General features: G+C 39.6%; 1 protein-coding gene across 1 annotated transcript in view; it reads right to left on the bottom strand.

The window, feature by feature from the left end:
- The window catches only part of MBD2 (methyl-CpG binding domain protein 2), a 43,396-nt gene that overhangs the window by 26,002 nt on the left and 2,530 nt on the right, over positions 1 to 14,864 (bottom strand). Inside the window, exon 2 of the mRNA XM_075726775.1 lies at positions 3,817 to 3,976. Coding sequence (XP_075582890.1) covers positions 3,817 to 3,976 — 160 coding nt within the window. The remainder of the gene's footprint in view (positions 1 to 3,816; positions 3,977 to 14,864) is intronic.

Raw genomic sequence — 14,864 nt, 5'->3', positions numbered from 1 at the left:
TAAGACCTTTTTATACAAAGCAGAAGTGAGAATCTAAGCTTATAAATAAATCTAGATGTCAGTCTTCTCCTAATGTTTCACCCAGGTAGTTCCAGTCCACTAGAAAAATACTTTCCGATACTGTGGCCATTGCTTTTAGCATGTGCTTTGCATGGTGGATACTGGTAATGGGCTCTATTTTTTTTCCCCACTGATGATGACAATAGTAAGTCTAATGTTAGACTTTTTCATATATATTTTCATATATAATTAAAGCATCTCGGATGAGCACCAAATCACCAACCAGAGTTAGACAGTAATCGCATGTACTTAAATTTGCAAAGTATTTTGACAATGAACTTTCCTCACACTACGTAACTTAATTCACACCAGAACCTTGACAGACCTTGCCTATCCTACAAGCTTCGCATTCCCTGATCTTGTGACATCAAGTTCAAAGTAGTAGTTGAAGCTTTGAAGTCCATGCCCACAGGGCATTCTGTACAGCAGCATCAGTATTAGTGGCAAAACAGCTATTAAAACTGACAAAACCAATAATATTACAGAGCCAGCCGCCATATGGGGGATAAATCTGGTTTAGCAAACATTTCTAGAACAAAGGTTTTCGTTTCAAGTTAATGAAAGATATTTACAGGCTCCTTTTGGCCAGTAATGTGACTTAAAGAGAAGTTAAAAAATCCATTAGACTTAGAAAAGCGAAAGGGAGATTTCTTTGGGCAGTGTGAGAAATTAAAAAATTCAGCTACATTAATGATATGGCCCCCAGAATTAAAGCGAAACCCTGATGAGTTATAAACTATGCAGGAAATACAGGTTCAAGAGCTAGATGTCCCATATACTTTTTATCAAGGCTACCTACTAGAAAATAGTCATTAGGATAAACTGTTTTTAGAAGGGATCAATTCCTAAGTACTGTAATTATAATCGTACAACTTTCCTACGTTATTTCCTTTCTCATCATAGTCACATCTGGGCTTTCTGAGCTCATCCTAAATAAACAGTCTCTCATTTGTGGCACTGAGTTTTGAACAACAGAAATAAACTCTTCAGTACAGAAGCTTGCTAAGCTCGCCCATCTCCAGCACCAGCAGATCTTCAGAGTACAGGGGAAAGAAAAAAAAATTATCACACATTACTGGGAAGTGACTGATATTCAGAGAAACTATTTCCAGAACAAATCATAAGCCAGCCATATGCAAGATTTATTCATAACAAAGGAAAAGCTTCCAGTACATCCTAATAGAAGTAAGTAACGAAGATCCCTACAGCCAACACCTCTCCGGAAGAACAGAGAGCTCTTTTGAGCTTTCCAGACAGAAGACACTATCGACACATGTCAAATGGTCAGACACAGATTACTTCCTTTCAGATGGCGATTAAGCTCACAATATTCAGTTTTAGGCACACCTACAAAACTTCAGCCTTCAGAAACACAGACATACCCTGGGCTTTTACATTGCTTGACTACTATCACAAAACAAAATCTCTTCCTACTCTGGGAACTACAGCAATGTATCAGCTAGCAGAAATACCAATGTTCCCTGCTCATTTCTACTCATTAGGAGTATTTTATGCTCCAACAACAGTTTCCAAAAGAATTTCAGTCCACTACCTTTCCAAAGACACATACTTCCAGAAGCATCAATGTGCCCAAGACATAAAAACGTTTTAAAAACTCAGCAATGCATTTCCAGGCCTTTCAAATCCTTTAAACTAAGAAGTCACTTATAACCAGACAGCGTGTTTAACCAGCAGTCTCTATTATGTTTTCTTTTCAATAGAGAGAATTGGTAAACATATTTTATAAGCACAGCAGTATGCTGTAGCTACTGGATTCATATTCAGTTGTATTCCTTATTTCATTGCCTCTTCAAAATCACTTCAAATAAATAAAGTAACTCAATTTGCAAGTGAAATGTAAAAATGGTTACACAGAAAACAATGGCAAGATTAGTATAGGTTGAAGCAAACTCCTCCTGTGGCTCTACTGTACATAAACCTATCAAATTATGCCTTTATTGCCAATACTGAAAGGTCAGTAAGAACGTACAACGCTAAGATGGGAGGAAGTACTTTGCCAGAAGAATATTTCTGTGTCATTTACACTGCTGTACATTAACATCACAAAATGAAGAGCATTCGTTAGCATACACTACCCTCAGTTCCACTGCAGGCCAGGTGCCACTGGTATGGCAATCTTGACATTGAGTTCTAGTCTGCTAATGATGAGAATCTCAGAAGTATGGCAAGACAGCATTTCCATCCACCAGCTGCGTAAATCTGACTGCCTAGACACGTCCGAGAAAGAAGACTCAAGTATATTCTGATATTCCTTCTTGCAACGTAAGGGGAGCCAAAGAATTTAGAAACATTTGTGGTAAATTGTTTGTACAAAAACAAACAACGTATAAAATATGAGCAAGTTTATACTCAAACTTGCCCCTGCAAGTCTGCCTTTTACGGCCCCCCAGCAGCACAGCTGCAAGGCAAACTAGAAGACGACCACAACCAGTCTCTTTCAGCGTCTGTGGAAGAAAACATAAACTTCAGGAATAAGCTCTCATTTTTAACTATCACAGGAATACTGCAGAAATTCTTGAAAGCTCATGAGTTACAGATTCAGTCACTTAGAAATAATATATGTTATTTACCTAAAACAAGGTTTTTTTTCCTAATCTTGTATTTAACAGAGCTACTGTGAGCAACATTCAAGTAATCTGAGATCACAGGAATACAAAGTGAGCACAGACTTATCTAGATTTTATATACCAAATTTTGTAATTTCCGCTCATGCAAAAAGCCTAACCAAAACCTTTCCCTGGACTACCCCCAAATGTTACGTTAGTTGAAAGCCTCATGTCTGTGGGAAGAAAATATTAAATAAATCGAACACATGCTTTCAATAAAAAGAAATCAGCACGAAATGTGCGGTTCACGCATTACAAACGGCAGATGACAAAAAACATCAGTGCACAAGACATAGCTATAACTTGTTAGGCATTTTCATATACTACTGTAAGTTATGAAATCCTGAAGAATAAAACACTTTAAAAAGAAAATATTGCAGGTTGTTACAGAAATCCTTTCAAACTGTTGTACGAGGTTTCTCAAGTTTGTCCAGGAACATATTATCTGAGAGTCAGCTAAATTTATTTGTCATGTCCCTATGTGCTACATCAGTTATTTCACTTCTGTATGCTTCAGCCTTTCATTTTTAATCTACTATACACATTTTCTTCAGTATTCACTGTTGTTCAAAAAGAAACAGACAGTAAGAGAACAATCAGATCAACTGAGAAAGGCCCAATCTTAAAACAGAAAAACGCCTGGCCTTGTCAAGCTACACAGCTGTACACAGACATCCAGATTTGTACAGATAAATACATTTGCCTCAGAAAACAAGCTTCCTGGCACATACTGCACACGTTAAAAATGTGGACTATTTCATCTCAGAACAGGAAGATGAACATAGCAATTTGAAGCCTTGCACAGGAGAATCTCCTGGTGTCAACAGTCCTAACTTTTCCCATTTAGAAGAATATCACTCAGGCAGATGACTAGCACTGAGGTTCTTAGTCCCAAGCCAGCTCCTGAATTACTCAAACTTTTGATTCATACTTAACCTCACCTTGGTATTTTCTTGGTAGTAGCAGAGTATTCCTTCTACTTAGAAATTTACGTCTCTACCACTACTAAAAATTAAACATACATGTACATCTTAGAAGCGGACTGCTTTAAGCAGAAAAGAAATTGCTAAATGAACTACAGGAAAGGAAATTCTTAGGATATCCTTAAACACAGTATTTACTAACAAACCTTATTTTGATTGAGAGAATCATTCCTTAGTCTCTGTTTGTTCTTCTGCAATTTACTGGGCATCATCTTTCCCGTTCTGAAGTCAAAACTGCTGAGATCAACAGTGTTTCCCAGGTATCTTGCCAACTGAGGCTTGCTTCTGAACTTCTTACCACTTGGACTAAAAAGAAGAAAACACTTTAGTATGTTTTGTTGTACAAGAGGATACAACCTTGACTTCTTATAACAGGTTTTATACCTTGTTAAATATCTAAAAAGTTTCCATTATCTTTATTCCATGTGGCATGTTCATCGGTGCGTTGATCAGCGATGGTATACCTGCCCAACCTCTGCGTATCTGCTCCCATCCTTTGCACAGGATTTAATTTATATGTCAGGCTGACGGACGCTAGGATACACTACGCCTTGGGAAGCTGGGCTAGCAGCACAGCGAAACCAAGCTCCAGCGTAAGAAGTATAAATGTCAGACTGTGGCCAAGTGCGGGACCCTCTCTGCACAAATGTGAAGACCGTATGCAAGGTTTAAACCGATTGCTAGCTAAGGCCAACCTAGACTCAACAGCAACCCTTCTCAGCTATCAAACAGCAAGGCATTAAACAGATGCGCAGAACTAGGATTTGAGGTGACACGGCATCTCTTAGCTATTCAGTCACTACGACTGGTGAGCAAAGCCAGGTAAGTAACTGAGCAACAAGCAAGCAAGCAGCAAGCAAGATGATGCAGAATATGAAACAGGTCCAAAGCTGCAATTGTGTACATAGATCCCACCACCACAAGTGAAATCAGGTGGAGGGAACTGTTATTTAAATCATCTTCGTTTGGAATAACGGAATTATTATTACCCCAGAGTCCCAGCTGATGTTTTTGAGTAACGTCACCAAATATCCAATTTCCAGTTACCCTATGGAAGCGGTACATCTACCAATCTTTACATCACAGAACTTTCTATCTCCTCATCCCTACTTCGTTCTCAAGCACCCTGAACATGGTCACACGCCTTGTGCACACACTGCCTGCACTAAATATACATTTAATCCACGCATATTTTCACCACCCTCACTGGGGCTTCCTGCAGGCTGACTAACCAGCCTGCGTGCTCTGTGTGCAAGTCATTGCTAACAGGCACCTTGCTGACAAGAAGCTATACAGTTTGTTTCGCTGTAAGGGACACCGGTGCTGCCGCCAGACTTAAAAGCTCGGCAGAAAATCCAGTATCAAGAACGGCTGTGTAAAACTCAGACTGCAACACCACCTTGTGATAGCCTCTCAGTATAGATAGCCGTGAAAATGGCCGAACACCCGTCGTGTGAAGGCAACAGTCCCTTGGTCTAATACAAATTTCTATCCCATGAAACAAGCCAAGAGTCAAAATCTTCCCACTACTGAAACCCAAAAAGTTAACTGAACTCAGAGGGTTTTTCACGCCACTTCCTTTCTGCAGAAAACTACTGAAGATTTTTGTTTTCTTCGCTTTTCCAAAGTGTTGGGGTTTGGTTTTGTTTTTTTTTTTTTAAAAACTTAAAAACACCTTGAGGCAAGAACTTCCCCATGGAAGAATATGTATTGAATTCTGGGAAAAACAGCTAATTAAGACAAACATTTTTCAAAGTCATTTAAATGAATCCAGAAATAAGGAAAGTCATAATTAACAAGAAGTAAAGGGTGGGAGAAAAAGACTTAAAACAGATCGCAATCTGAAGCTAACCTCCTCCAGGATGGGTGTGGGAGGGAAAAAAAACCCCACCGCTCATACGTACACACCCCCCACCACAAAACTCTTTTCTACTGCTTGTGAACCACGAGTCGAAGCTATGCTATAAGCCAAACTAAACACAACACCGTTTTTATTTTAGATAGTGGAGATTAATACCCTGGCTTGTTAACAGCAGGAAAAACTCTGCACTGAAGGTCAGAGACAGAGCAAGTCTTTTGCGGGGCAATAAGTTTGCTGTTAAAATAATCTGATCCATTGTCTTTCATTCCTATTCAGGCACCTACAAGAAAAGTTCAGGATAAAACCTTGTCAAGAATTGCTGGCTGCCTAGCTAAATGTCCCTGCTTCCTCACAGACTGGAAGGGCTGAATTTACCGAATAAAGCCTCCTGTTATGAATCACTTTCCCAGCTTTCCTAATGAACATAAAACACTGAATGAAAAGGAGAAAACAATGACTATAAGTAAACCCTGAAGTTGGTGTTAATATTCTCTGTTCCAGACACTTTTTTTAATTAAAACCTGTATACACTCAGTCATTTTAGCCCACAGCTAAGTAACTACTAAAAGGAGATAGAAATTGGACATCCTACATCTTCTTCTATTATATCCTAATTTTGGTACCAAAGGTGAAACATGCTATCTTTCATTTTTCCCATATCACCACCTTCTACTGTTCTGTAAGAAGCTAACAGACTGTGTCATCAAGACAGCACTCTTTCTACTGGCTTTCCTCTTCAGGTTCCTTGGAGAGAAATGCTTCACGTACACCTCGAAGGAATCCAAAGTTCCAGCAATGAGCAGTTATCAGCCTAGCTTCACTAAAAATTCTTCCTGCAGAACTCTGAAAACAGATTTAACAAATAAAAGCAAACTTTATAAATGCATCCAACATTCTTAAATTCTACTATTTACACATCTAACATTTTGGGGGTCTTGGGTTTTTTTTGTTCAGTAATCCAAAAGCAAATCAAAGCATTTGATCCAATATTCCATATTAGCATCTGCATGGATCATCAGTAGGGCTGGTACTAAAGGCTGTTTCAATCCACAGCACAAAATCGACCATTTAAGTTAACGGTGAAACTCTTAGCAGGGACAGACTGCAATCCATTAGCGAAGTATCTAGTTTCACCTTAATTTCAGCCTTAAGAAAAGCTGCATTTTTGTGCCCAAATTAAAAAATAAAAATAAAAAAATATACAAAATAAAAAATAATCCAAGACAAAAAAAGAGAAGCAACTGAAAATAGGCATTTTTTTAGTAAAAAGTGTTCGACATTCTGTCCCATAGCTTTTGCTTCCATGTTTTCCCACACCGGTGTGAAGGATGATAGACTTGCTCGATCTGTCCTGGACCTGACACGGCAAGAGCAAACAAAAAAGGCAGGCAGAGAGGAATCTGTCCGCCTTAGCTTTGGTTGCCACTTCAGTCAAGCACTTATTCTGGACTTTTTTACATTTCTGTTATTGCACCATTCACCCTCATCGTCCGACTCCTTTTCCAGATGTTGCTGCCTCCAGTCAGCAGCCAGTGGCCACGGTACCTCCCCGTCTCCGGAAAAGTATGGCACTCCTTTGCATCCCACTACATTCATATTGCTCTCAATGCATCTTTTCCTTCCAGGTGGTGAATCAACCATCTGCCCTCTCTGACAAAAAGCAGAAATTCTTGTTCTTAGTCCTTAAGTGCGGAGTCTTCTACTCATTATTTTCATCGTAAATCATCCCCTTATCTTCGAAGTCATCCAATTTCTCCTGATTATTTTCTGATCCTCACTTGTTCTGGTGATGTCCCAGGTATGAAATTTGCTCGCGATGCACAGCACACACCGCTTCTGCATCCAAGTTAACAGACATTAATAACAGACTGATGCCAAGAATATCATCCACGCAACTCTGTAAGTAGCTTACGACAACCAAGAAACCCTTGTTTTATCATAACCTATTATTGTCTCCTCGTCACCCCATACCTTAACCATCTTACAAAACGTGTAGTATTTTCCATTTTCCAGCTTCAATGAAATCTAAGGACACACAATTGAACGTGCAGTTCACTGAAGTCCAACAGATTGAGTAGCATTCCTTCTGCTTACTTCAGAGCATTATTTTGGCACAAACTCTAAAATTTAGTGAGTTCTACCATGAAACTACATTTCATTTGATTCCATTTTCCACAAAAGCCCCTAACCTTAATTGTTCTTCATTGCAGAGTTGCAACAAGTTCCTCTGACGATACTGGAGAAAAGTGTATGCTCTGGAAGCCTTCTGGTCCAGCCTCAGTAGCTGGCAAACAAAATACCCACTGGCCTTCCATCCAGTTTCAAGGCTGCAATTCTTTCTAATGCCGGCCAGGCTCGCCATTTCATGTGACAGACCTTCCCCCTGTTCTAAGAGGGGGATGAAGACACAAGCTGGAAGGATCTGAATAAACTCAAAACTTTATTTCCACCCCACCTACATTAGTTTTCACAGATATTCATTTTTTCACTACCAGTCCTGTAGTTGTTTCCATTTTCCACTCTGAAAGTGTAGGCTGGCAGACCACTAAAGTAAGGCCTTGATTTCTGAATCATTCCCAAATTATCTTCAATCTCTAACCTGCTCCTGCTGCAAAGTTTTCTCTTACCTGCAGAGAAAGCTCCATGAGGTAAAAGTCAAATAAAAGGCCTATTTGCAGAGGCTTTATTTGAACATCTATTAAATAATTAGTATGCACTAATGGAAAAGAGTGAGGTTATAGAACCTATTTAAACCAGTATGTCTACATAAAAGCCTGCTGCTTACACATCTTGGTTGAAACTAAGAAACCCCATGTTCTTTTTTTTTTCCCCCCTTAAAGGTGTGAAAACCAAGTTTAAGTTCAAACTTAGTTTTGAGTAAGAAAGAAAGGTGGAAGGAGAGGTATTAGGCTTTCTTCTCTCTGAGAAGGCACTCTGAGTGATACTCTGGAGATACCTCAGAAGTCAAACTGAAAAGCGATGTTGAAGAAAGCTCAGACTTCGAAGTCACACTTGCTGAAGAGGGTTTTTAAAATGCGTTGTTCTGAGTTCACATACTCTAAAATTGCAACTGTCACAAAAGGCAGAAGCATGGACCACTACATTATTTTAAGGATGCTACACAGATATGGGAGAAACCAGGAAAATTTGCCCTCATCCACATGTTCTGCACATTCATTAATTTTGCACTGACTTCTTTCATGCAACAAGAAGCAAGTGAAAGCGCTCTTTCAGGGTGCTGTGACATAACAGAGCCTCTGGTCTGACTAAATCGCAGCGTGACCCAACATTGAGACAATTTAGAATTGCAGGATCAACGTGGGATTACACAGGAGTATCTCCACATAGAATTTCAACAATAGATTGCTGTAAGACTGTTATTTTTATAAGCATTAACTAAAAAAAGTTATAAATATTTAGTCTTACCTAAAGACAGTTAACTTCCTACAGCTTTTTAAAACATTTGTTAACTTCAATGAGAAGTTTCTGGGTTTTTTTTCCCCACACAGAAATATTATATTTAGAGCACCTGAGAGACAGTTCTACCATAGTTGTCATGCTTATCAGCGCTTAAACTTTATCCTGTCAAATTAAACACCGTACAACATTTTTCGACATAACCAATTAACAAAAACCAGCACACCTCAAAAGAGGTGACGTGCAACAACATCTGAAAACTATTCTTTCAATGACGTTATCAAGGCTCAAATCACTGCATACACGATTAAATGAAGAACACAACCCTTCACCTCCAGCTATACGCTTGTGCAAATTCACATACTATACAAATTGAAGTTCTTAGTGGGCTGAAGGTGATTATGTTCTATAATGAGCTTGCAGGGAACTTCATTAAGAAAGACACTTTTCAGACATTTCCTGTGAAGAAGCAGAGCAAGCTAATCAACGTACAAGGAAGTTACCTTGAATTTTATCGTACAGCAAAACCTACTTCATACGAGCCTATCTGGCCCCCTCCCCAGTTCAAAATGCACAGCAAGTTCACAGGCAAGATAGCAGGGTGGCTTAGTAAAACAATAATCTTGTTGGCAGACATTTCTGGGCTTGGTTGCTTGCAAAAAAGTTTTGGCAAACTTTTTTTTTTTTCATTTTGAGTTTTTGCTTGCTGGCCCTCCCCATCAAACAGATTTCTGAGGAAAATCTCAACCACAGCAAGCTGGATGCTCCAACAGCAGATGGTAACACGGAAAACACGCTGCCTTCTCCCAGTTTAAAAAGTCTGGCTTCTCAAACCAGCTCCAGCTTCACAGTTTTGCAGCAGTGGCTAAAATGTTAAAAAACTGAAGAGAGAGAAGGTGTGATCTCATGGCTACTGAAACTACAATTCATTCCCTCACGTTAGCATTTACACCCTCTACTACAGCACCGCAGGGTCAGTCCCGAGGTGGCCAACAGTCGCACAGTTCCTGTTTTCTCAGGATCCCAGCTGGCAGGCTGTAGTCTGACCCAGAGCCACGCCCCAACGAAGAGGAAGAAAAATGCTAAACACTTTTGAAAAGGCAATTCAGATTAAAGGACATCTTAATTTGGCTGCCTAACAGAGGCAGAGCGGGGCAAAGTATTTCTACCAATCGCTCCCCTCCGTAGGTTGGGAATGAAGCCCAGGAAAACAAGAGGATTGAAAATATAGCCGAGCATTTCACAGTGTAATAGTAAATAAGACCGCAGAAATCCCGCAATAAAATTACTTGTTTGATCTTATGTTCAAGGGAACCTAATATTGGGCAGCTGCTGCCTAAAGCTTCCCAGGTAGCTGACCTCTAAGGGAACATGACAGATTTGGTCACCACGATATCAGAACTGCTCTGCAATTGTTGGAGATATCTTTCCTCAAAGATTTGTTTGCAAACACTCAAACACACGCTCCAAGACGTTCAAAGGTTCGGTGAAGAAGTCACCGCTGCATGAATGGCATAACGTAACACATTTTCATGCCTTCAAAGGAGTTCAGCATTCGGTATCTAATTTCACTTGCAACAAAAATATACTTTTTACACAACAGTACATAGAGTTTCTACCACCACACTAAATCACCAACAGCAACTGACACCCGTAACCTGTAAAAGGTTAATTTCTAGATTGTTATTTCATCTCCTATTTATGGAAATATTTTGGATTCATTTACCACAACCTATTTCTGTTTCCTAAACAACCTGATGAGCTCCTTTGCTGGGACAGAGGACTGGTTCGCTGTGCCCTCGTAAAATGAAGTCAGTTACCACTATGACTTCGTAATAATCATTATCATCATTCAGTACAGGAGTGATTTCCCCCTATAAAGAAAATCAATTTATTTGACATACTAAGCCCCTATTAGGCAGCATGGTTCCCCATGCTGCCCCAAACTTAAGTAGAGGAGATTGTTACCACCTATTTTCAGAGATCAGTGCAAGTAATTCAGCCATCGAAATACAAAACAACAGCCGTTCCGCTTCAACTTCTTTTTTACATTCTCCTTCCAACAGGCAAAACAAAAGGCAGCCAAAATATGCAAACTAAAACCTAAAGATGATCAGAGAAAGCCTACACAAGAACACTTGGGCTAACTTGTTATTATCATTGGCCTTGTGCTGGTTTTCATTTAAGTTTAGAAAAGCAGTACAGTTGTGAGCAGTGAAGGAGAAAAGTTGCAGACTTTCAGAAGAGATGAGAAGAACAAGGTGGCAACTGAAAATTCTCCTCAGTGAAGGCCAGCCCCCGAAGCGGGTGCACTGCAGAAAAAAAAGATATAAAAGGAGCAGCACTAAGACCTTAACAAGCAGCTAACGGCAGCAATATTTTTCTTGCACAGAAAGTGAAGTACTTTCTTGAAGTTTAGACCTCACTATTAGGACTTGTTCTATGTTCTAATTACCTTTGGAAACAAAACCCCAATAAGCCTACGTATAAGGTAAGCACAAGTGAGCATCACTCAGAAGTCAGGACTTGCTCCCTTTTAAAGGTAAAGGTAAAGGTCTGCCTAAAAAAGAAAAAAAAGGCCAAAAAAAAAAAAAAAAAAAAGGCCCAGAATTAAACTAATCCTACTGTCACTGGAAACTCTCCGGCATTTATCTTACTGTCAAACCACAAAACAAACTTCAAAGGGATGTCTGTTTGCCCCGTGGGTACACCTATACTGGAAAAGCTTTTGTAGTTAAACTTAACAGCCTATTAGAATCCGCTGAAAGCCGTGTCAACTACTTGGCTTTTTTAATCTCGACTAGAAAAAAGTAGAGTAGTTCTTGCTTGCTTTTTTCCCACGAAGAACAAATGCATCAAACCAGAATATTAACTTGCTGCTGCTATGAAAGAGGTAACTTCATGCCAGAATTTAAGAAACATTTTTCAACAGGTAAACGCTCTAGGGGGTTATATACGCTAAAGGGATTTTACCCACAAAAAGAAGGGGTAAAGAAAGCAGAAGCTGAGATACCCATGCGCAAAGTTCCCACTTTACTCAGACTTTTGCAAGACTTTGGAAGTATGACTGAGTCTTTTGACAGGACAGCAGCACCCCCTACCTCATAGTACACCGAATAAATAATACTTTAAAAAATCACAATGCCAATTTACTACAGTATTAGGCCTTATATAAATAGGTAACTACTGGGAGAGTCACTTAAAAAGTGCTCTTTGTGTAGGTACAGTTTCTCAGGTAACTTAGATTACAGTAAGAGAACAACAGTTGCGACAAATTGGAAATATGGTTCATACAAGCACGGCAGCTTGATTTAAAAGCAAAATCAGATGCATAGCCCTAAATGTAATATCCTGTCTGTAGGCAAAGTGAAAGAATACTCTCAGATTATCACTCTGCAGATATGGGGAGGACGTTATAAAGGACTTTTTAGCAAAGACAGACAAGCCATTCAGAAAGAGGACTTGTACTTCTTCTTCTTGAGGATGAACAAAAATGACTTTCCAGCTCGCCTCTGCGGTAAGTTGAGTGTTCACTTTACAGTATGGACAAGACGGTCACTAAGAGAATTCCTACCTTCTTTAAACTAGAAACGATCATGCATATTCCTGGAAGTTGCTACGTATCTCAAACTGATTCCGAAGAACACTGTTTTGTCTCAGCACCATCCTAATCTTCTTGACTTCAATCCGTATCATTGTCACTGGGAACATCCCTCCCTCGAGACAGGACACCGGTATTCACTACAACATGCGCTCGAGCTACAGGCACACACACCAGACCCACTGCACGCACAACCTTCCAGGACGTTACCTGAGGTGTGGATTAAAGTCTAAACCCAGGATTTACTCTGAGAATGCTGTGCCGGTTTTGCATTCGTCCCACATTCAGTATCATGATTTTTAATGTGCTATTCCTTAGATCGCATAAGTTCATATTACTAAATATAGTAATTCTCCCTCAAACTCAGCTCCAGAAGAATTAGATTTTTCTCCATCACCATTGACAAGGATTCTGCAAGCCAAGCCAGGCCTCTGGTGTCACCTATGCGAGCCTACTATCCTCAAATCAAGACACGCGTGGAAATCTGTTTCTTCTGACTGTTTGGATAAAATTAAGCAACTGGAAGTTTAAGTGAATTATTCTGAAGACGTACAAACTTCAAATGCAATGTACATTTTCATCGTTGTCCTACATTTGCCAAAAAAGTGTGGTATTGCTCTTTAAGCGGTCATGCCAAATCCTGACGATGCAGGCTTTTAGGGAATATTACTCTGTATAAGGCACACAAACCAAAACCCACTTTGTACCCAACTACATATTTAACAACATAGCGTTTATTAACATTCTTTTTTTTTTTTTTTCCAACAGAGCTAGAGTGACATAACTCTTTTGAATGTATTTGGCCTGCTCTACTTACTGGATCAAAACAGATTTTCATTTGTTTTAAATATAGCAGTGGTGCAATCTGCCTCATAGCTATAACAGAATGAAAAGGGGGGGGGAAAACCCCTAGATAAATTTCCTATGCCAGTCCTGCCTGCAGCCATAAAAACATTTTTTATTTGTTTCACTTTGGTTGTGCAGAAGTAGTCCTGTTACTGAACAGAAGTTCTTTCTCTAGACATAAATGACTACTTATTTTTCCAAACCTGTAATCTGCAGTGAAATCAACAAACTCTAAGCTATGAGTTGCCTGGTAAGTTTTTAGTTTCAATTTTGCGGTTGTTTGGCAGAAGATCTGCATCACTGCTAACCATGCTGGAAGGCGTCCTAAAATTTGAAACATTTATCCCTACCACTTTCCCACATTAAAAAGACAGAATTCTAGAGTCAGTGATGAGCAGATTACAGTCTTGCATCTTCAACAAAAATTGCGTTAAGGAGTTTCTTAACAGGGTTTTAGGCGGCAGCAGCTGCAAAATCTGAAGGATGAAGGCTCAGATCATTACACAGAAGGGGCTAACTGCAGAAGCCGTGTTTCGATCAGGTATACTGTTTGTGAAGTATTTCCTCCACCGCTTTTTTACGATAATCACAAAGGTTAGAAGACTCATGGATATACGTGAAGAGGGGCAAAAAACATCCTACCAGGAACCACTGGAAGTGTTTTACTTTGCCTGAGCAACTGGTTCACATCCTCCTAAAGCGTGACATGTTAAAATACCATGAAGCAGTCCCGAAACAAGCAAGTTTCAGAATGCAAATAAGGTAGATTGCAACATGTATTAATCTTGCAAGAGCTGTTCTTAATTACTATTATTATTTAGACCATCACAGTAAATGAAGCTTTGTCCAATCCCTTTTGGGTTTTTTCCTAGCCTTAAGAAATCATAAAAACATAAACCTCAGGTTTTTAGTCAGCTAACTAAGGTGCCTTAATGAACTTAATGAGGTTACATATCATTCTTTGCAAAGCAAAACCTAAAACCTGGAAATACTAGAACTTACTGCGTTTTCCCCGTGTTGTCATTTAAGGATCTGTAATACCTAAAACACTGACACCCCTATATTCTGATGGCACAAACATGTGGCTAAGCTCAAGTGTTTTTGAAACGGGTCATTCTGAGCAAATAGCTGAAGTTACTTGGGCTTCCTACACGAAACATATTCCAACACAGTCAGCAGTGACCGTCTGGCTTGAGAAAAGTCTGGCATTTAATTCTGGAAAGAATAATCCTACGCAGAAAGTTCAGTTTAGCTATCTGCAGAAAATCAGGGCCCATCCAGAAACCAGGATTCAGACTGTAGACTCAAGCGCAATGGTTCAGACAGGCTTCACGAGGCAGCACCACAGAAAGGAAAGGCAGATGCAAAGAGATAGAGAGTGATGCCAGATGCTACCCAATCATCTGCCGCAGTATTAGCATACGGTTGGGAGCCCAAGTCAGACAAAGGCGGCAACACAAAACCGTAAC

The sequence above is a fragment of the Pelecanus crispus genome, chromosome Z (genome assembly GCF_030463565.1).
Source record: "Pelecanus crispus isolate bPelCri1 chromosome Z, bPelCri1.pri, whole genome shotgun sequence".
Classification (NCBI taxonomy): Eukaryota; Metazoa; Chordata; class Aves; order Pelecaniformes; family Pelecanidae; genus Pelecanus; species Pelecanus crispus.
The sequence above is the reverse complement of the archived record's forward strand: the minus strand, read 5'-3'. Positions and strand labels throughout refer to the sequence as shown.